Source organism: Suricata suricatta, chromosome 4, assembly GCF_006229205.1.
Source record: "Suricata suricatta isolate VVHF042 chromosome 4, meerkat_22Aug2017_6uvM2_HiC, whole genome shotgun sequence".
Classification (NCBI taxonomy): Eukaryota; Metazoa; Chordata; class Mammalia; order Carnivora; family Herpestidae; genus Suricata; species Suricata suricatta.
The window spans coordinates 99,374,075-99,396,227 of NC_043703.1; the positions used below are offsets into that span (position 1 = coordinate 99,374,075).

The 22,153-nt window shown below is 35.4% G+C and overlaps 1 protein-coding gene across 3 annotated transcripts in view; it reads right to left on the reverse strand.

Moving 5' to 3' along the window:
• ASB3 (ankyrin repeat and SOCS box containing 3) overlaps positions 1–22,153 on the reverse strand; it is a 91,271-nt gene that overhangs the window by 28,737 nt on the left and 40,381 nt on the right. For all 3 annotated transcript variants that reach the window (XM_029937346.1, XM_029937344.1, XM_029937345.1), the window contains 3 exons: positions 21,427–21,585; positions 4,306–4,418; positions 3,618–3,753 (listed from right to left, as the gene is read on the reverse strand). In XM_029937346.1, the coding sequence (XP_029793206.1) occupies positions 3,618–3,753; positions 4,306–4,418; positions 21,427–21,585 (408 nt within the window). The remainder of the gene's footprint in view (positions 1–3,617; positions 3,754–4,305; positions 4,419–21,426; positions 21,586–22,153) is intronic.

Sequence of the window (22,153 nt, forward strand, 5' to 3'; positions counted from 1 at the left end):
CTGTCTTGGGTAAATCCCCAGCAATGCTATTGCTGGGTCATAAGGGAGTTCTATGGATAGTTTTTTGAGGAACCTCCACACTGTCTTCCAGAGCGGCTGCACCAGTTTACATTGCCACCAACAGTGTAAGAGGGTGCTCATCTCTCCACACCCTCTCCAACATCTATAGTCTCTTGCTTTGTTCATTTTAGCCACTCTGACTGGTGTGAGGTGGTATCTCAGTGTGGTTTTGATTTGACTAATCAATTATTTAAATGCCAGTACATTAAGATGTAAAAATGCTGAAAGTGGCCTTACTTTTGGTGAAGGTTTTAAAAACAGCTAATTTTCCCTCAATTTTTCTCATTGATAAATGATGTGTTAAATATGTTAAGTACAGTGTTATTGCATGACTGAGACTTTTTAAATTTCTCGAATGTCTCAGTGGAAATATCTTGATCATAAGGAGAAAAAATATTTTTTCTTTGAAAGGATGTTCCATAAATGTACCCTGCTGGGAGCCGCATCGGCCTTGCTGGATGACACCATCACAGTGAAGAAATGGCACACGTTTGCACAGCTCCTGCCATGAAGTGAAACTGGTATCTCCTATTATTGGCTCATATTGAAAATGGGACCACTGTTATTGATTAGGCCTCACAATGTTCCAAATCAGACCGATATTCCCCCCAACAGTTACCCCATAAGAACAAGCATATTCCTGCCCCTGCATAAAGGATTTTAGTTCACAGTGCTGCAGACATTTGCAAAAGGCTCTTCTAATGGGCCTTGCAGACCCAAGACATAAGGGGGGGGGCCACAAACGTAAGAGTTAGAATTAATTCTGGCCTGGAGAAGAAGAGCCTATCTTAGAGATAAGAAACAGACAAGGACCGGACAGAAGTTGCTGCATATACCTTTGCTAATTGGAGAAATGCCCTCCCATGTACTGACTTCAATTACGAGGATGGATAAAAAACTAGAAACCCAGGTGCAAGGCCAACAGACATAGCCATTATGCTTACATCAAAGTAAGGGCTTTCTCCAGCAACTTGCTAACAAGCATTCTTTCTCTTATGTTTAATGAGCTAGATAAAATAACTCCTAGCCTATCTAAACACAATTTGACCTATGCTTTATCTTTAGCGTTATTACCTTAAATAATAGGTACATTATCCTGTTTTTTACTAAAAACATTCTATTATTCTCTTGGTTATAAAATTTAGCCAACTCCACTGTAAGTGCATTACATGACTCAGTTATAACTTGTTAATTAAAAACAAAGTCATCATTATTGGCAAAAAGCCAACCCGTACAAAACAAGATAGGTTTGTTACTTTCTTAATCTTGGGGACTTAATGACATGAATAAATTGGGATGGTTCTACAAAAATACTTCTGAAAAACTTGTTTCCGTATACTTTCGATGATCAAAGCATCTTATCAAAAAGAATCAGCCACTGTATAAAATTTCTAATTTCTGATGTCATCTTATTGAAGCTTGACCAATAAAGAAAGACACCAAAGCAGACAGAGCGGAGATGCCTGCCTGGTGATCAAGATAGAAACTAGAGGCTCTCTCACTTTCTTTCACTGATACTGTCCATCCTTCAGGGACCCCTGGACCTGTTGGAGCTAGACTGCGGCAGCACCCTGAATAAACCACAGCCCTGAGATAGGTTTAAAAACAAAAACAAAAAAAAACTATGCAAAACACAAATATGAAGTTACAGGGTTCACGGAATTTCAGAAATTCTAACTGGACACTCAACATATCCAGACAAATAGAATCTTCTTGATTTAAACAAGATGGATGCTTCACATACTGTCAACCTCAGACAGAAGGGAACACTAAATATATTAAGAAAAGACTAAGTCAAGAAATAAATCTACTTAACTTTCCTTTCTAAGCAGAGTTTCATTTTGATTGACAATTTTAAAGTATCAAAAAGAATATGGAACCAGTCCCTGTAAGATTACAGGTAGAAAGTTGGGAAAATGACATATAATTCACTGAAAGGAAAATCATTTTAATGAGTTAGAAACATATGTAGCTACATGATAAACATACCTACCTACCTTTTCAATTTGCTGTTCATAACTATTCAAGGGGCGGGGGGCATGGAAGGAAGACAGCAAAACGAAACAGGTGCATTGCGTTCTGGGAGACCCAACTCCGCATGAGGAGACAGTCATTAAGGTGGTGTTTAACCTATTTTATTTTTAGTTTTAGTTACACACTATAATTGGAAGTTATGGAAATGGAGCCCATAAAATGAATTAGAATAGCCTCAAGAAGATACAACATAAAAGAAGAGGAAGAGAGGAAGTCACATGAGAAGGCTTCTTCCAAGCCCTCATTCTGCCAGGAAATACTTTCTAGATTTTTGTTAAGGCACTTGCAAACCACTCGGGACCTTGGATTCTTTATCTTAAAAAATACATGTTTAAATATATAATTTTGGAGATCCCTCTCAACTCTAATATTTGCAGAATCAATCTTTTTAAGAGATATCTTCGTTTAGCACTTAATGTTTTCTTTGCTCGATACTTCAACTTGTGCATTTGAAGGTTTGTAAGGAGAGAGTAGAGATTTTTGTTTTTTAATTTTTTTAACGTTTTATTTATTTTTGATAGAGAGAGAGACAGAGCATGAGAGGAGGAGGCTCAGAGAGAGAAGGAGACACAAAACCGGAAGCAGGCTTCAGGCTCTGAGCTAGCTGTCAGCACAGAGCCTGACGCGGGGCTCGAACCCACGAACGTGAGATCTGACCTGAGCCGAAGTCGGAGGTTTAACCGACTGAGCCACCCAGGCACCCCGAGAGCAGAGATTTTTTTAAAAAAAAGTGCTTTGCTGTCAAAATAAACTTCGTTTTGTATATATGGAGGCAATTTATTAAAAGCCTAGGTATTACAGACAAATAAGATCCTAATATTTTTTTTAAAAATTTTGCCTAGCAGAAAATCTGGGGTATTATGATTCTCTTCTCTATCCATGCCTCATCAGATTAGTACTATGAGTACACACACAGTGTTTGTAAGAATTTAAAATCCCTTACATGACAAAGGTTTCTGGTCACAGAAATGTCATACAGCATTAAGAATGCCACCTCAACACCAAGTCCTCTGGCAATCCTGAATGTGTAATGATCCTCACAGAGAAACCTTAGCAGGGTTACGTTGCTATTGACATAATAAAGTGTAAACATGCTTTCAAATAAACCCAGTTAAATAATCACACAATTTATCAAAACATACAACTCAAAGGCTTAGTATAGAAAACAGCTACCTAATAAATTAATTAAGCTTATATAGTCTTGTGCCCTAGACAGTTGGAAATGCTCAGGTCCCCATAAGAAAGAACAGCCTCATCATTCAACTTGCCAATAAACCTGCTTTTGTGATAGATCATTATGTTCCTCCTCAGATAAATTAGTAGCTGTGCATCCCATTATGTTAGTAATAGACACTTAGTAACCAGGCTTATAAGTCAACTTGTACGTGCTCTTATTTACCACTAACATAAAACCATAGATTTCACAACCTGATTTATATCTGGTCAAGAACGGTACTTCCTAGGAAGATACACAGTTAAAATTGAAGATCTTAACAGAACTAAGGCTAATAGATTCATCTTACCTGATGAAATAAGTATTCTCAAGCTTTCTAGCTTGCCATACTGAGCAGCCACAAATAAAGGTGTGATTCCAAAGTCATCCTCAAACTCCTTGTTTGCTCCTTCCTTAAGGAGCAATTTTATGATCTCAGCATTATCCTAAAGCACAGATTCATATTTTAAAGAGAAAACAAAGAAAACAGAAGGTATCTCTTTCCCTATTGCTGTTTTAGGGTTTTTTTCATCCTCACTAAAGGAAAGATGTATTAAGCAATCAGATTATTCTATACATTTAGCTAGCCCATTAAACAGATGAAACATAGATCTCTAAGAATTATAATCCTTTTCAAGCCTGCAAAACTAGTTTGCTAGCCCAAGCACTAAGGAGTTACTACGGTTTCTAAACACACTGCTATAAATAAAGTAAGTCATTGCTCCTTATCAATTTATATCCTAAATATTCTGATGGTCTCTTAACTATGCCATCAACATATGAAAAACTCAGAAAATCCCTGATGCCCAAAGCTGCTGGAACTACCAGAGCAGTTGGCTTATTCAGAATGATCATTAGCATTTAGACTGCCTTTTCTGTACTGCACTAACCATCATAAATCACAGGCAAGTAGGAAGCAAAAACTCTATCGAACTGTCATTTTAAAAGGGTAAAACATATAATTTACATGGAAATGAAATAATAAATTCAGAGGTTACCTGAAAAGTAGCCTGATGCAAAGCATTCCATCCACACATAGAATGGGATCCATTAACTTTTGCTCCATATTGAAGCAACAGTCTTAACACATCTATATGTCCATTTTCAACAGCTGTGAATACAACAGTCAAAACAATTATTGTCAGTACAAAGGCATGTTTGTAGGATTGGACACTTTGGTAATGTTCTCATCACTTATTCACCCTGGAACTCACAATGCTGTGATCATTCCTATCAAGAAATCAAAACACATACTCGCTATGCAATCCCAAAACATTTATCACAGTTGTCTTAGCCCAAACCTATTATCATATATAGCTTTTCTGTGAACAATAATTATTTTAAGGAACATTTAAAAGATACAGAGGAAATGGAAATAAGAGGCAAACATTTATTCTCTCTCCTAATAAAGACAATGTTTCTATTTAGTTAAGATGCAATTGGGAGAGAGAATAGGATAAACAGGTCAGAAGAAAAAGCATTCTGAAGAAAGAGTCACAAAGGGATTGAAAGATTGGCTATTATTACCATTTGATCACAAATGACAAGTCACTGCCCCTCCCCCCATTTCCTGTGTTCAGGCCATACTCCTTTCGTCTTTTTTCAATGGTTCTTTCCATGCTTTCCAAATGCCACAGCTAAGAAAAATGTTCACTAAACTAAACTAAAGCAGGTCCCCCATTTCTTTCTATCATAATGTCCTATTCCTCTCTACCACTTATATCAGATTGCAATTATAATTCACATGTATACATGTTCATTCTAAATTCCCCACCAGATCACAAGACTCATTCACTACCATATATCCTCAGCACTTAGCAAAGTGTCTGATCTAAGAGCCACTCAGTAAATATTTGCTGGGTGACAGAAAACAGCAGCAGCTTTATATTGACTGGTCACTCAAACATAAACACATCATCACAAATTATTAAAGAATGGAAATGACCAAAGGGAAAAAAGATGCTGAAGATTGACACTAAGCAGGATTCTTGAGGTGAATAACCATATCTTTGCTATTACACAGGAAAGATAAGCCTGCATATGATTGATGTTAAAAAGAAATAATAAAATCTAGAGAAGTATTTATTTGCAACTTAAATTGATAGTCACAAAATGAGCTTTTATTGCTATAATCAAAATTTAAACAATAACTTGTAAACATATAAAAACATCAACATCATTAGTCATGAGGGAGATGCAAATCAAAACCACAAGATGCCACTTCAGACCTATTAGAATGGCTATAATCAAAAAAGAAGGGCAAGTACTCATAAGGATGTGGAGTAACGGCAACCAACTTCCATTGCTGGTGGGGCTGTCAAATGGTCTTGCCCCTTTGTAAGTCCAGCAGTCCCTCCTCAAAAACTTAAACGTAAGGTTATCATATGACCCAGATACTCCCCTCCTGGAATGTCCACAAAACAAACTAGAAAACATACATACATCCAAACAAAATCTTTTATACAAATGATTATAACAGGATTATTCATAATAGCCATAAAGCAGAAACCCAAACATTTATCAAGTGAAGAATGGATAAACAAAATGTGTTACTTCCATACTTTTGATTATTATTCAGCCATAAAAAGGAAGGAGGTACAGATATATGCTACAATATGAGCCTTGGAAACTTCATGCTAAGTGAAAAAAGCTGGATAAAAAGGCCACATACTGTGTGATTATATGAAATGTTGAGAATAAGCAATTCCATAGACACAAAGTCACTTCACAGTTGCCAGGGCTGGGGTGGGGGCAGGGTCTCCTGTAACTGATCCGTCTCTTCATTTTGTACTATCTTTTAGCCCATCTCTCTTTCAAGAGTATGTTTCTATGGATGCACTTCTTTCTAAAACTTTGTGGATCTTCTGTGAATAGTCTTAGGGTTCTCTTTAAATAGACAAAACCATACTCACAAAGCTCTTTGAGATAAGCCATTCTCTGGCCTGGGCTTTTCTGCTGCAAGAGCAGTACCCCTACGCTTAAAGCCGCACGGAGTGTGCCAGCAAGCCACACCCTAAAAAAGTCTTTAGAGATCTTCTGCCTGCCTGCATGCTACTAATGAGGCATCACCTTTATCACACACAAATTTTAACAAAAGTACTTTGCAATCATATGGGAGACTTCATTTCTGCATTCTGCTTTCTTGGTCACGCCCTGGATTTGATGTTTGTTTGAAAGCTTTAATTTAAGTCTTCTTAACTTAGGCCTTTTGCTGTTGGTGGAGGCTGAGAACTTTCAAAACAAGTCTTTCCTTTAGTTGCGTCTTCCCTCACTTTTTTTCCCAAAGTGCTTTCTTGCTTCATCAAAGGAAAACAGTCACCTTGAATGTAGTTATCAGAACTCTTTGGCTCATCAGCATTAATTAAAATATGAACCACTGGGGCAGGAGGGGATTTAGTGAGAAATGTCAGATTAACAAAATTAGTAGTTTTTAAAGGAAAAATGAATTTAGATCCAAACTTTTTACCACACAATAACCAAAAATTAAAAAATAAGAAAATCCAGAATTGCACAATTATCAGATTTTAGCAGAAAAACATTCTAAACCTTAATATAATAGACACAATCACAAACTAAAAGATAAAGGGAAACAAGTGCACAGGGAAATAACAATTTTCAAACTAAAAAATGACCTTAATATATTGAATTCATAAATCAAGAAGGAAAGCATGAAGATGAGTGATAAGAATGGATAAATTTATTTTTTAAAAGGTCCAAGAAATATACAGTCATGGGAAAAGATATAAACATGGTAATATTTTTTTAAATTAGCAAATATGTTATGCAAATGGTATACTTATGATGACTTACCACCTTTTTCATGACTTAATAAGGTTAATATGAAAGTGTAATAAAATGCTTATTTTTGATAAAGTAATCCATCAACTGATAATTTGTCGTGAGGAAAACTTTCAGTTCTTTTCCAAACATGAAGTGACTAGTAATAAAACAAATAGGCTAAACTTCTATTATGATATAATACCTTCAGTAGAGTAAAATAATACCTAAAACTATAACTATTAAGATAGTATTGAAATGTAAAAAAGTACAGATTAAGTAAAAATGTAAATTGGATATATGATGCATTATATAAAATATAAAGTGCCACTTTAACTTATAAAATGCCTATGTAAATTTCTGTATCAATTACATAAAATACCCACGCATAAGAAATCATAGGGAATTCTTAAAGATACAAATGTGTAGGGTAGGGGACAATTCGTCCTTGTTAAAAATCTGTTATTGGCTTTTTATTTTTTATGTCTTTATTTTGAGAGACAGAGACAGAGAGCGAGGCTGGGAAGGGGTACAGAGAGAGGGAGACAAAGAATCTGAAGCAGGCACCAGGCCCCTAAGCTGTCAGCACAGAGCCCAATGTGGGGCTCAAACTCATGAACTGTGAGATCATGAGCTGGCCAAAGTCAGACTCAACTGACTGAACCACCCAGGCGCCCCAAAATCTGTTATTGTTTATATGGTAAGTAAAAATAGAAAAAATAGTATTTGTGGTATCTATGCTGTTAATATCAACATCTCCTTTTCAGCAAATATCTACTAGTCCATCTCACTATTAACAATTTTTTTCAACTAGATAATGGTATTTCAAAACTTTGGAGTTTGGCTTATTCCAAAGTCTACAAATTTTTCATCACAAGATGACATTTCTGCTATTGTTACTCAAGGCCACATTCTTCAAGCTCACTTTAATATTTGCCTTTAAAAAGAATTTCAGCCCAAAGAACAATTCAAAATCACATTTCAATACCATAAGACAGAAATTCCTATATAATACCAATGTGATGACTCAATCTTTTTACAGCATTTCCCTATAAGAAAATTTCAGATCCTGTATTACAGCCTACAGTAAGAAGCATACAGAGAAGGCTATGGAATTAGTGAAGCAACACTGTAGGGACAGAAAGATGATTCAAATGTGTGGAACACAGTCTTGCTTCCTCATTATGATCAAAGATATCTGCTTTGTGTAGAAAAAGCCAGACCTCTGAACTCAAGTTTCAGGGGATAAAAAAATATGCCTTCATCTTTCCATTACTTTGTGTTCTATAAACAACAAATAAATATATTCTATGGATGGTCATGAACCGAAAAGTTTATCAGATGGATTCTATCCCCACATGTGTTTTATTGGATCCACAAAGTTTTATTTGGGTTTTTTTTTAAATTAATTTATTTTTGAGAGACAGAGAGAGACAGTGTGAGCAGGGGATGGTCAGAGAAAGAGGGAGACAGAGTCTGAAACAGGCTCCAGGCTCTGAGCTAGCTGTCAGCACAGAGCTGGACAAGGGGCTTGAACCCTCGAACCGTGAGATCATGACCTGAGCTGAGGTCAGACACTCAACCAACTGAGCCACCCAGGTGCCCCAGTTTTATTTGGTTTTATTCATTTGTTTTGTTTTATAGTTGAGGCAACATTCAAAAACTGGGAAATTTCATATAAAAAAAAAAAAAAAAACCAACACAGATATCCGTATTTAAAAGACCTTGCAATAGGCTATCACTGGGCTAAAGCAAGTAATGGCTGTCCCTTAGACTGTGTTTTACTTTCCTCAATAGTTCCTAACATTTTCTAGGCATCGGGACTTATAATCTACCTTCTGTCCTAGTGAACCTTTTCATCCAATTACTTCCTCCATATTAATTACCTATGACCAGTTTTATTGGTTTAAATAAACACCTTTTTTTTCCTCCTCCTCAACTTTATAGATCTTATCTGCCAGCTTTACAAACATACATTTTATTTTCCCATCCTCTTAAAAAAGGAGTCCAAAGCCCATAATCCTCTAGCTTTTGATGGTCACTTTCTGTACAAACAGCCATTCATTTGCCAGATTTTCCTCTCTTTCAAAAAACACAACTGGCCTATAAGGGAGGCAGAAGCTGTTAACACAGAATCTTTATGCTCTTTCTTGTCCTTCAATTTCCTGTTCAAGATTTCACTAACTCTAAGCACGGTACCTTAAACTGATTAATTAGTATCATGTATTCATTCTCTCATGTCTCAGTAAGACATGAGTAGTACTCAGTAAAACTAGGCTGCAGCTACTGACATTGACAAATCTGGAAAGATTTAAATTCCAAGACAACAAACTACACCCTTTCAGCCTGGCCACACTGGGCTATATACACTCATGGACTTCACACTCAAGTCACCAGAGACCACAACTCAAATACCTTCCTTCCAATCCAACAACAACAAAAAACCCTTACAATCATTTCAAAGTGAAGACTCAGTTCAAAGATTTTCAAATCTTGTCCATGATCTAATCCCAGCAAAGTCTTTACTGGAAATTAATTTGTATCCACCAAAATTTGGAATATAATTTATAACAAGTGTATGTATTTACTGTCACCGTCAATCATATTCTAGAAGCCTATTAACGATTTCCTCCAAAATACTTCAGCAACATAATCATTATGGTAAGGCTGGAGATTTACTTAGTTGAAAGAATGTTATTATTAAACCATACCTATGTATATTTATGAAGTATAGGCACTAAACTAAAATTTATTTATTTTCCTCAACAAGGTGGTAATACCAACTTTCTTTGATTTAGAAGCATTTCCACAGTTCAGGTGATTCTGAGCAGAGAAACAGTGATTTGTGGATATTAACAAATAAAACAAATTTCTACGTGATACGAAAATGGTCATATACATGAAACGTATCCTATAAAATATTTTGAATAAGAAAGAGGAGGAAGAAAGGAAGGAAGAAGGGAAAGAAACTACTTCACAAGTGCAAATAACTAGGACCAGACATTTCAACAGTATAGAACTAAGCCCCTTGTATCCTTTTGGTATTATATTTAGTAGGTACCAACATAATCTTCAAGTAATATGTGCTCACATGAGCATCACTGACAATGTGTGCACAAGATGGCATCTAGAGAACAAGGAAATTTAACTCTTGCAAATGTTATGTCTCTTTAGAGCACCATTAGCATTCCAGGGAGGCGCTTATGATTGCTAGCCACTTCTCCATCCAAGACTTTTGTTCTAAAATCAGTGAAAAGGTAGCAAACATTACATGAGGTAGAATTATGAAACACTATACTAAACAAAATAAAGGGCAAATAAACTAATTATAACGCAGAGACCTTAACTGGATCTGGATTTCAGCAATGTGAAAAATATACATAAACACATATATGACAATCAGGGAAATTTTAACACTAGTTGGATGGCTGGTGATACTGATGAATTACTGATACCTTAAAAAGCAGTAATAGCATTGTGATTGCTCTTTAAACAACGTTAGCCTCCGCAGATATCTATGCAAACACTTATGTGTTAAATTATCTGATGAATGGGATTTTCCTTCAAAATAATGGAGTGACAGTGAGTAGAGCTATAACCGAAGTAAGATTTTCCCTAAGTTGAAAACTACTGAAGTTCAGTGTCAAGGACATGGCGATTATGTTTTTCTCTTATACTTAAGACTGCCACAAATTTTGAAAAGAATTTCAAATGAGAATTCCAAAAACATTCTGTATCTGAAATATTCCTAATGTGCACAAATGTGAATTTAAAACATATCAGAATAAAAATCTAACTAAACACTCTTATGTATAAACAACGGAATACTACTACTCAGCCATAAAAAAAATGAAATATTTCCATTTGCAACAACATGAATGAATCTAGACAGGACAATGCTAAGTGAAATAAGTAAGTAAAGAAAGACAACCATATTATTTCACTCACATTAGGAAACAAAACAAATGAAAAAAGAAAGAGAGACAAATAAAAAAACCACTTAACTATACAGAACAAACTGATGGTTAATAGAGGGTGGGTGAGTGGGAGAAGGAGCCAATTTGAGGATGGGAAATAAGAGTACACTTACCATGATGAGCATTAAGTAATGCATACAATTGTTGAATCACTATATTGTACACCTGAAACTAATATAACACTGTAGGTTAACTATACTGGATTTAAAATAAATTTAAAGTTTAAAAATTTAACTTGGGGCGCCTAGGTGGCTCAACTGATTGAACATCTGGCGTCCGGCTTCGGCTCAGGTCAAGATCTCGCGGTTCGTGGGTTCGAGCCCCGCATCGGGCTCTGTGCTGACAGCTCAGAGCCTGGAGCCTACTTTGGATTCTGTGTCTCCCTCTCTCTCTGACCCTCCCCTGCTCATGCTGTCTCCCTCTGTCTCTAAAAACTAAAAAAAATTTTTAAACAACATTAAAATTTTTTAACTTAATTAAAAATAAATTATTAAAATTTGAGTGCCTCAATTAAACTAGCCACATACAAAATGCTCAAGAGCCACACATATCTAGTGATTATCATACTGGACAGGTAGATCAAGTTCTGTGGGACAGCATTAGTCTAGACTTTAGAATTCAACTGAACTGGAATTTAATCTAGAAAACTAAGCATATCTCTCTAAGATAGCTGGCAATGGAGATAGGAGGCCAAGCCATCAGTTGTGGCTCCTATGGCTTGGGGTTAACCGTTCAAGAACAGAAATGAAATGAGTAATTCTAGAACATACAAAAGTACTGTAGTTCCCACAGAGAGAGAAAAAGCAGAATCATAATGATCTGATATTACAGTGGCCTTCAACAGAGATCAGAGCCCAAGGATAAAAAATAAGGATGAAATGGAACACCTCACTTTGGAAAGCAGAGCTCAAAGTGTCAGGCACACACAGAAAGATGGGAGAAGGGCTTTCCTCCCCTCCACACAAAGAGGAAGAGCCTACAAGACTCCAGCTGAGACAGGAAACGAGAAAACCCGGAGCCGTGAGGGAAGGAACAGCGCCCCCCCCACAAGAGTTTTACATTACAGTGCTGGGGAAGCCTGGAAGAGCAAAGGTCTAAGAAAACAGGATGACAATTTCATTAATTTCTAGGGACACAGCTTATATTTTTGAAAAAATGTTTCCCCATTTTCTAAATTAAAGGGAAAAAGAAGTCAAAATAAGTAATCTGGAGGGTGGGGTGTAGTATAATCTGGGAAAACATCCTGAGTAACAAAATATTTTTGAAAAGAAATCAAGGAACTGAAAACTGTCTTTGACCCATATAAAATTTCAAACCAAAATCACAATTTAGTTGCGGTATGGAGTACATTAAGTGAAGTCCGAAGCCCCAGATGGAAAACTTCAGGAAGGCATGACATCAACATAGGATTCTCGTTTGGGTCAAATAACAGCAGATCTATATATACAAGTAACTAATAAACCTAATGAGAAATAGTCAATTCCTAATAGCAAATAATGGTCATCATTCAATACAACATTCATTGAAAAACAGATTTTTTTTAATTTTTTTAAATTTATTTTTGAGAGTCCATGTGAGCAGGGGAGGGTCAGAGAGAGGGAGACACAGAATTTGAAGCAGGCTCCAGGCTCTGAGCTGTCAGCACAGAGCCCGACAAAGGGCTCGAAGCCATGAACCATGAGATCATGACCTGAGCAGAAGCCCGACGCTTTACCGACTGAGTCACCCGGGGCCCCGAAGAACAGATTTTTAAAAGAGGAACTTCTTTAAATTTAATTATCCTACTGAATATTCTTTTGGAAAATGCCTAATGTAACTATTCTAGGGAACTACTGTAGACGAGTTCTATACCAAATGCACATCACAGTGAGCTGTTTTAAATTTATAAGCTAGAAATATATTTTCAGTTTGAACCTCAAATCTTGACAATAATTCTACTGAGAAATATCACAGTCTGCGAGGCTGAAGTGAACAGTTCAACCACAAGCTGTCCATCTTCTCTTGAATAGCAGGAGGATGGAGACCTGAGAGTGTCAGAGATTCACCGAGGCATTCTATTCGTATGTTTGATTTATATACGTATTTTTAACTGTATCTACTCTTTTTAAGTTCTACATCTACTCTATTCTCCATTATGCACTTCATTTTTCTATGCAATTCAATAACAAAATAATATCCATTGTAAACCTAATACGTATAAAACTTGTTTTATACATTTAAAACATTCATAAGTGATTTATCTACTGCAGTATTTCTCTGGTCCTGTGGTTACACTGACATCTGGTGGCACTAGGAAGGAAGCTAGATTGCAATGACAAAGGAGTTTTCATTTTCTTTTTTTTTTTTAATAGCGAATTTATTCTACATGACTTCAGAGTTTATGTTTTTCCAAGGCTTTATCTATACTCAAGACAGCAGAACTATTAAAATACTATACTAACTCAAGTAATAACAAACATTAGTTACATCAGTAACATTCTTAAAATAATTCACTTTGGTAATGTGACTGGCAAGGATGCAAAATTTTTTCAAGAACCTCACTGGGTAAGTAGGACTGCCCACAGCTATTTATTTCATAATTAAAGTTTATAATCAGAATGGTTACAGGTTTCCCACCAAGGTCAAATGCATAATTTCAAACCATTTTCTCTATAAATTCAGATAGAATCCCATATGTCTTGGCCATGAATCTTTAGTCTGAAATGTAGTATTTTATTGATATTTAGACAATTTTTTAAATGCTTAGAAAACTTTAGAAAAAATATAACTTCGTTACTATTATAAAGTTACACTCCTTTCTTACCAACTTACTTGTGTCTGCCCAATAAATAACAAAGATATACACTAATGGGAAAAACCATGATCTCAAGGGCAAAATCCATCATGAAAGAATATAACAAAAAAGTTGTGGTCAATACCCCAATCTAACTCTACATGCTGCCACTGACATGTCTCATAGTTTCTGACTGAAAGAGAACTCTAATGGTCAGTTTGACATTAGAGACCATTCAGTCTTCCCTTTATAGGAACCACCTCTGTAAGTATGAGCTCCATGTTATGGCTTAAGATTTCCTATCAGAGAAAAAGGATATGACACACTATCCCTCATCCCAAGGACTTCTATTTATGTAGAAACGGAACTTCTATTTCAGTCATACTACCAGTGAAGACCATATACAATTAATTGGTCAATGGCAATAATAAGCATGAAGAATGAAGACACAATTGCATTAACTGTGTATGACGTGATCCATTTGACAGCAACACACACATAATGTACAGCAATGATACTCAACAAGCAAACTGTTCCCAATCCTAAACCAGGTAAGTTTTGAGCAGAATATGAATCAATTATGTCCCTAATCATACTGTTTAGTTCAGCTGACATTTTTCTTAAAATGAGACTTCTCTGATAAAAGAAGCAGTGGCTTGAGGACCTTATATCAACAAGCTGACATTTTGAGTAGCATTAGTCAATGGTATTGAGAGAGAACAGAGTATGGGTGGGGTGGGGGTTGCAGGGTAGTCTTTCTAGGTCTGTTTCTACCATATATTAGAATATTAGATTATGGCAAAATACTGAAATCAAGAATTTTTGTTCTACTTTAAAAATTAATCGCTTTCGATTTTAATACTGGACCATAAATTTCCCTTTTTATTCTTAGAAAGCATTCCCTTACTCGTCTTAGAAAGCATCCAAAAGCAATTAGTCCAAAAATCAGCAGAGAAAATAAATATAAATACATACACTCTCCATTTTTAGCAAAACTGAGATCCGCTAAAACTGCAGACCAAAAACAGTATAAAAGCTTCTGAAAGAAAGGAGGTTAATCCTGTGTACTTAAGGGAGGAAAGAGAGAGAAGATGTCTCAGCTGCACATCTCAGAAAGAGCTAGCAAAGTAAACTCCTAAAAGGTATGATGCTCCCTCTGAGTTACAAAACATAAATTCCTAGCAGTGATTCATGGACTAACAGCAGAGCAGCCCTGGGCCCAGTTGAAATTTGAGAGTCAGAAGATCCTGGCCTAACAAGGAATCAAACAAAGAAACGATTATTTTCAAGAGTAGTATGTATCTGCCTCTAAAGAAGGGAAGCTGCATTGCAAAATCCCATGGATGCCTGTGTCCTCTGATTGGCAAAAAATAATGGCTAAATGAATTCAACAACGAAAAACCCCACGTCAAAAGGAAAACTTGCTGGTCGGAAATGTGGCTCTAGCTCCGTATTAAAATCTCCTGAAAATAACTCATCATACAAAACTAACATGTCCAGATGAGTTATCACAAAGGAACAAACAAAAATCCATATGAAGTTATAAAAAAAGGAGAGAAAATTACAGGAAAAACTATTAGTATACCCCAAAAAACCTTCATATAAAAATATTGCCACCAAGTTATTAAAAATTATAGCTAAACATTTTGCTATAAACTTCAAGAAGAAAAAAGTTAACTTAAGGTAAAAAGGCATATCCTAAGATATAGGGGTTCACGTAAAAGATGGCTGGGTGATAAAAAAAATTATGTAATATTAAGTTGAAAAAAATAAATCATAGGAATGCAGTTGAAACTGGAAAAACACTATAGAGAATAAATATTTCTGAAAATGAACACACAGGATTAAAAATAAGGAAAAGTTAAAAAATTTTAAATGATTAGAGTGAATAGATATAAAAACAGAAGGTATATCCAACGTATGAATAAGTGAAGCCCAAGGAAACCATCAGACTAATAGAACAGACAAAAATTAAGGATATAATTCCAAAAAGAATTACCAAAAATAAAGAAGCATCTAAATCTATATTTGAAGGGGTCCCTGGCTGGTTCAGTCAGAAGAGGGTGCAGCTTTTAATTATTGAGTCATGGGTTCAAACCCCACACTGTGTGTAGAAGTTACTATAAGTATATCTATTGAAAGGACCCACCATGTCTCAGGAATAAAACTGATAGAGAACAGACATGCAAAAACACTCTCACCACTCCCCCGCCAAAAAAAGAGGAAAAGAAAATTAGCCTGGCCTCCAACTTCAACTCTCAAACATAACAGATTACTATTTTAAAACTTCTAAAACTATGACCCAAGGATTATCTATCTAAACAAACTGCTGTCCAAATGCAAAACCATTATTCAATTATGAACATGCAAAACTCAAGTAATATTATTTCCATGGGTCCTTTTAGAGGACCCTATTAAAGGAAGAATGTAGTTAGCCAAATAAGGCTAGGAAATCCATGACAAATTAGTTGGTAATAAATTTCTAAGCTATTTAACCATAGAACTAAGAATAAAATTAAATGGAAAAATTAAGATACTATAATAGAACAGGATGCAAAGTGTTACTTTCACTAACATGCAAATATGATATAACCAACAAATATGGGAATCGAAGAGAGAAAGAAAAAGTTATATCAGGAGAATGTAAGGATAACAATTTCCTTGTCTTTAAAAGTTAGAAGCTTAAATCTATCAAAATTACTAATAAAATGAGATTATATGAATAGATTTAATTGAATGAAGGTAAACATAAGAAAGATAATATCCTAGTTTCATAGTTGCTTAAGAAACAAAAAGATACGGTCTTAAAACACAGAAGAGTATGAAAGTTAACAGAACATGAAATTATCATTTTAAAAATATGCCTTTTTGGTGAACACCATACTTTTGGTCTGGGAAAACTCAAACTCACATTTTCAAGAACATGCCCTCAAATAAAAATGGTTATATTAAAATCCCTGAATAATCTTCCCGTTGAAAAATCTTTCTGTTGAAAAATCTAAGAACTCCGAAGATAATGTTTAATATATATTAAAAATACAAATTCTAAACCTCAAAATTGCTATCACCTAAAAAATGAGCCCTTTCAATGATCATTGATTCATGATAATACTAGTGAAAATGAAATATGCTGTGGTTTGTTCAATTCTGGAATATATCAGCGGAGTCAGCGTTAAAGGATATGCCACATGAGCTTAAAGTGGGACACATTTCAGAGTTAAATATTGAAATACCCAGCCTCACATAACAGTCTTTATAAAATACTTTGTTCTTATTAAGCATTCCTGCTATGTTTAACATTGAAGGTTACACAGAATAAGCAGAGACACAGAAGAACAAAAAATGGAAAACAATCAATCAAAAGCCAAAACTGCATGCTGTGCGGTTCCCATAAAACTTGTTCTGTGAAATCGCTTTGAATTGGATTTGAGCCTCCAATTCATCAGTGTTGCTTTATATATAGCAAAATAAAAAGAAAACCTATGTGCTATATAAATAGCTGGGTTTTCAGTTAGGATCTACTATATTTATAAGTAAGGATATTCTTATTCCCAAAGCAGACTGACTAATCTATCCTTTGAATATTTACTATGTAAGCATTTATGAGGCGCAAAGGGAGAGAATAGGGAGTGGGGAGAGAAGACAAGGGTAAAGAAAAGATATTAAGGGAGATGACTCTTGATGAAATATAAACTTTAACTGCATGTTAGCAAAAAATGTTCAATGACAATTTTCACAGGGAAAGATAAGGAGAAATTTCTTAAATTTCCCCTTTCTTGCGAGGTTTTCTCATTTTGACTCTTACTGCCATCAAACTGAAAAGTTCCCTTTCGAACTCATTTTCATAAAAACCATGGGGAGTTGTATGTAGAGAAAATGTTCTCTACGGTGGAGGAGTAAATTTACGTTCTACATTTAGCGTTCAGTTCAGTCATATTCAAACATCACTGATGTCAATGACTTTTCTAGTCACCTCCCAAGTGTCTGTAGTTTTATATTCATTTCCTATCCCTTGATCCTCCAGATTTATATTTACAGCTTCCAGCATCAGTCTAGGTGGTAAATGGGCCATCAGAACAGGTACTACACCATGCATGACAATATAGCTTCCCTTCCGCTAGACTAGGTCAACATACTTTAAAGTTCCAGCAAAGAACAGTTTTAAAAGACAAATCTACAGATGGTGAAGAAAGCTACACCAGATGGGCAGTCCCCCTTCCTCACTGGCAGCTGGTCCAGCCACTCTTCCTCATCAGAACATTATTATCTATAGTTTGTTGCAAACCGTGAAGTGTCCTACATTAAAAGAAGAATCTCTTCCGTTACAGATTGAAACATGGAAAGAGGTAGATACAAGTAAGCAAAGCAGGTTGCTCAAGTTTATCCTATGGGGCAAGAAGACGTGGGAGCACCGATCACCTAACTAAAGAGTCCTATGTCCATTCTTTGACTTGTGTTTCTGCAAAAGTAAAATCTCTACCTTTCCTTTCTAAAGAAATACTCATACTTCCAAACAAGGACTAATACAATTGACTCTGTACTTGAATATACAAAAGAACTACATGTACTATATCTCCTCCGGTTAACCTCCTGTTAAGTCCAATTATTTTTTGCATTAGACAATACAAAACATAATTAGGATAGTCAGTTTGCTGCCAAAGCAATTAAATAAAAACTGTTACTAAAAATAAGAGATTTGAAGTTATTCACTGTTTTGAATTATAGCAAGTGTTCTTTCATTAACATAAAAAAATTGCAAGATAACTAGTTCCTAAAATAGAAGTCACTAAAAACTCTGCATCTCTAATTTTCTCCAAATACTTATAGAAGTAGGCACAATACTGAATTTTATAAACCAGGACGATTATATTTTGAAAGTGTAAACTAAATGACCAAACTAGCATTTCTCAAATAGTTCCATGGAACATTAATGTTTTTTTTGAGATTTTTCTAAGCGTTCCACAAAGAAAAGGAATATTATGGTCAAATAAATTTCAAAATTCTGGGTTAATGTTAAAACAAGTGTTGTTTTATAACAGGCCCGAGAGACATTTTTATTCACTCAACAATTTACTAACTGTTACCATACAGCAGGCCTGATCTGAGTTTGGAAGTTACCACAGTGAATAGGATAAAAACACGCCTGCTCTCATGGAACATTCTTTCTAGTGGAGAGGAAGGCAAGTAAATACAGTAAATGCAGTCAGTGAGAAGAGCTCTGAAGACACCAAGATTCTTTTTGTATCTGTGTGTTTTGTATATTTAACTATGATATGCCTTGGTGTTGGTCAGGTTTTGTTGAATTTAATGGCAGTTCTCTGTAGTTCTTGGATTTTGATGTCTGTGTCCTTCCTCAGATTAAGGAAGTTTTCAGCTATGAATTGTTCGAATAAACCTGCCTCCTTTTCTCTATCTTCATCTACTGGGACTCCTTATGATACAATGTTATTCTGTTTTAATATGTTGCTGAGTCCCCTAAGTCTACCTGAGTGATCCATTACCTTTCTTTTCTTTCTCTCTTTTCAGCTTCATTATTTTCCATAATTTTATCTTTTCTATCACTGATTTGCTCCTCTGCTTTGTCCATCCTCATTTTTATAGCCTCTCTTTGGGTTTGTATCTTGGTTATAGCACTTTTAATTTTAGCCTGAGATTTTAATTCCTTTATCTATGCAGGAAGGGATTCTCTAGTGTCTTCTATGTTTTTTTCAAGCCTAGCTAGTATCCTTATAATTGTTTTCAATTGTAGTTCAGACATCTTATATGTGTACTGGTTAAATAGTTGACCTGGAGATGTACTTCATGTTTATTCTTTTGGGTTGAATTTCTCCATCTCATCTTTTTCTCCAGAAAAGAAAAGAAGAAAAAAGAAACAAACAAACAAAACAAACAAACAAACAAACAAAAACCCAAAAATGAGATCCTGGGTGTGTTTTGATTGGCTTCTTAAAAGAATCTAGATCCAGGGGCACCTGGGTGGCTCAGTTGTTTATGTATCTGACTCTTGGTTTGGGCTTAGGTCGTGACCTCACAGACTGTGAGTTCAATCCCCATGTCGGGCTCTGTGCTGAAGTATGGAGCCTGCTTAAGATTCTCTGTGTTCTTCCCTCTCTGCTTTTCCTCCACTCACATGTTCTCTCTCTCTCTTAAAAATAAATAAACATTAAAAAAAAAATTAAAAAATTGAAAAAAGAATCTAGTTCGAAATAAATAAATGAATATCAAAGAAATGAAATGGTATCTTATTAGGAAGTGTATCTTATTAGGAAGAATATGACATATTACTGGTGCTGTTAATTTATAATAAAGTATTTTGAACATGTGAAATGTATCATTATGACGATGTTTCACGGAAACCTTGCTGTAATATCATTTGACTCCTTAGAGGAGAGATTGCTTTTTATAGTTTTTTTTCCACATGCACATTTAACCCACTCTGGATATCGTGTATATAACTATATAGTAAGCTTTCATTGTCGCCTCGCCATGTGCAGTCTCTATTTGAGTGAGTTGCTGTCTATAAAAAAATCTACCATACAGGGGCGTCTGGGGGCTCAGTCGGTTAAGCATCCGACTTCGGCTTAGGTCATGATCTCACCCTTCCTGAGTTCGAACCCCATCTCAAGCTCCATGCTGACAGCCCAGAGCCTGGCGCCTGCTTCAGATTCTGTGTCTCCCTCTCTCTCTGCCCCTCCCCACTCACATTCCATCTCTCTCTCTCAAAAATAAACAAACATTAAAAAAAATAAAAAAATAAATTTGCCATATAGAGGAGTGAACCAAATTAATCAAGTCCTGTAAGTGTTAAGATATTAAAAGAAAGCAGTATAGGTCACCCCAGGATAAAAGGGGAAGATGTGTGTGGAAACTGGATTAATAGTAACTACACTTATTGTCCTGAAAGCAACAAGGGAGAATAAGTCCTTAACCTACAAGGGAAGACACATCAGTGTCACAGCAGATGTGTCTCCAGAAAGCTGGCAGGCCAGAAAGGAATGGCAGGATATATTCAACAAGTAAGATCGAAAGGGAAAAACACAAGATCAAAGTGACAGAGGTAGGAAGAAAAGACAGGTAGTAGAAGTGTGCCCATTAGAATTTGAACTTTGTCCTTACAAAATTAAAAATAGCCCATAATTGAAGAAGTCTGAATAGTGATTCATACAGGCAACAAATTAACTAGCATTAAAGGATTAGCTGGTGATTTCTTCCATAAAATCTTCCCAATTTCTTAACACAAAGAAAAAGAAAAAGCAAACAAGATGTTCACAGGTAATCTTATAACTATTGCTATAATTTACGCTATCCCTAGTCTTCATATCAATATTGACAACAATGATGGCTACTACAATACAGACCAAATTTTACAACTTTAAATACTTAAAAGATATTCCAAGATGCTATCACTCAAAAATGGAAAATATAGAAGCCTTTGAAAATACCTTTTTGGTTTCAGAATCAAAGAGGTGACAGGATAATGTTTGCCAAAGAACATACTGTAAGCACAGCACCGTGAGGGGAAATTAAGCATCGTCCCTTTACCAAGAAGAAAAAGAAACAATTACATCAGTACCAAAAATAGCATACTTCACCTAAAAACAGTGGCATGGTTTTCTCTAAAGTAGTTGCATTAGGATCTGCCCCAGCTTCTAAAAGAATGTGTGCAATCTTCCAATGTCCTTGACTTGCAGCAAGATGTAATGCACAAAAGCCTTCAAACGTCCTTTTCGCCATGTAGGTTTCAGATGGGTCTATGTAAAAATAATTATAAAAAAAGAAGTCAACTGCAAGGTATTGCTATTTCTTGTGATTAAAAAGCAAAGATTCTAAGAAGAATTTACTGAAATATTAAAACGTAATAATAAACAGAAAGTCCCAATTTAAAACTCTTTAGAATATCAAGAAAAAGTTCTACAGGGGTCACAGTGTGAAAGCAAGCTGGTATTCCTAACACACAAACTCTATCCACAAACTTATCTTCTATTCTCTAATTTTGGGTGGGTAGGGAAGGGGAGTGGCAGTAGTTGAATAATAACACAAAAGCAAGATCTGAAAAGGATATAGTACCAAAGATTTGCTTAAGCAGGATTTACTGAAATATTACTCAATTTGATTTTTTTTTTAATTTCTAAGTTTCCATGAGAGGAATGGTGTCATCCCAAGCATTGCTTTCTTATATTCAACTAAAAAATGAAGGTAGTTTAAAATACTCTTTTTATAACTTATGACTACAGTGAAGTAATGAAGATTATATTTCTAAAATAATAAAATGTACTCCCAAGAAATCAAACAGTGGTATGTATACAGCTTCGACTTTAA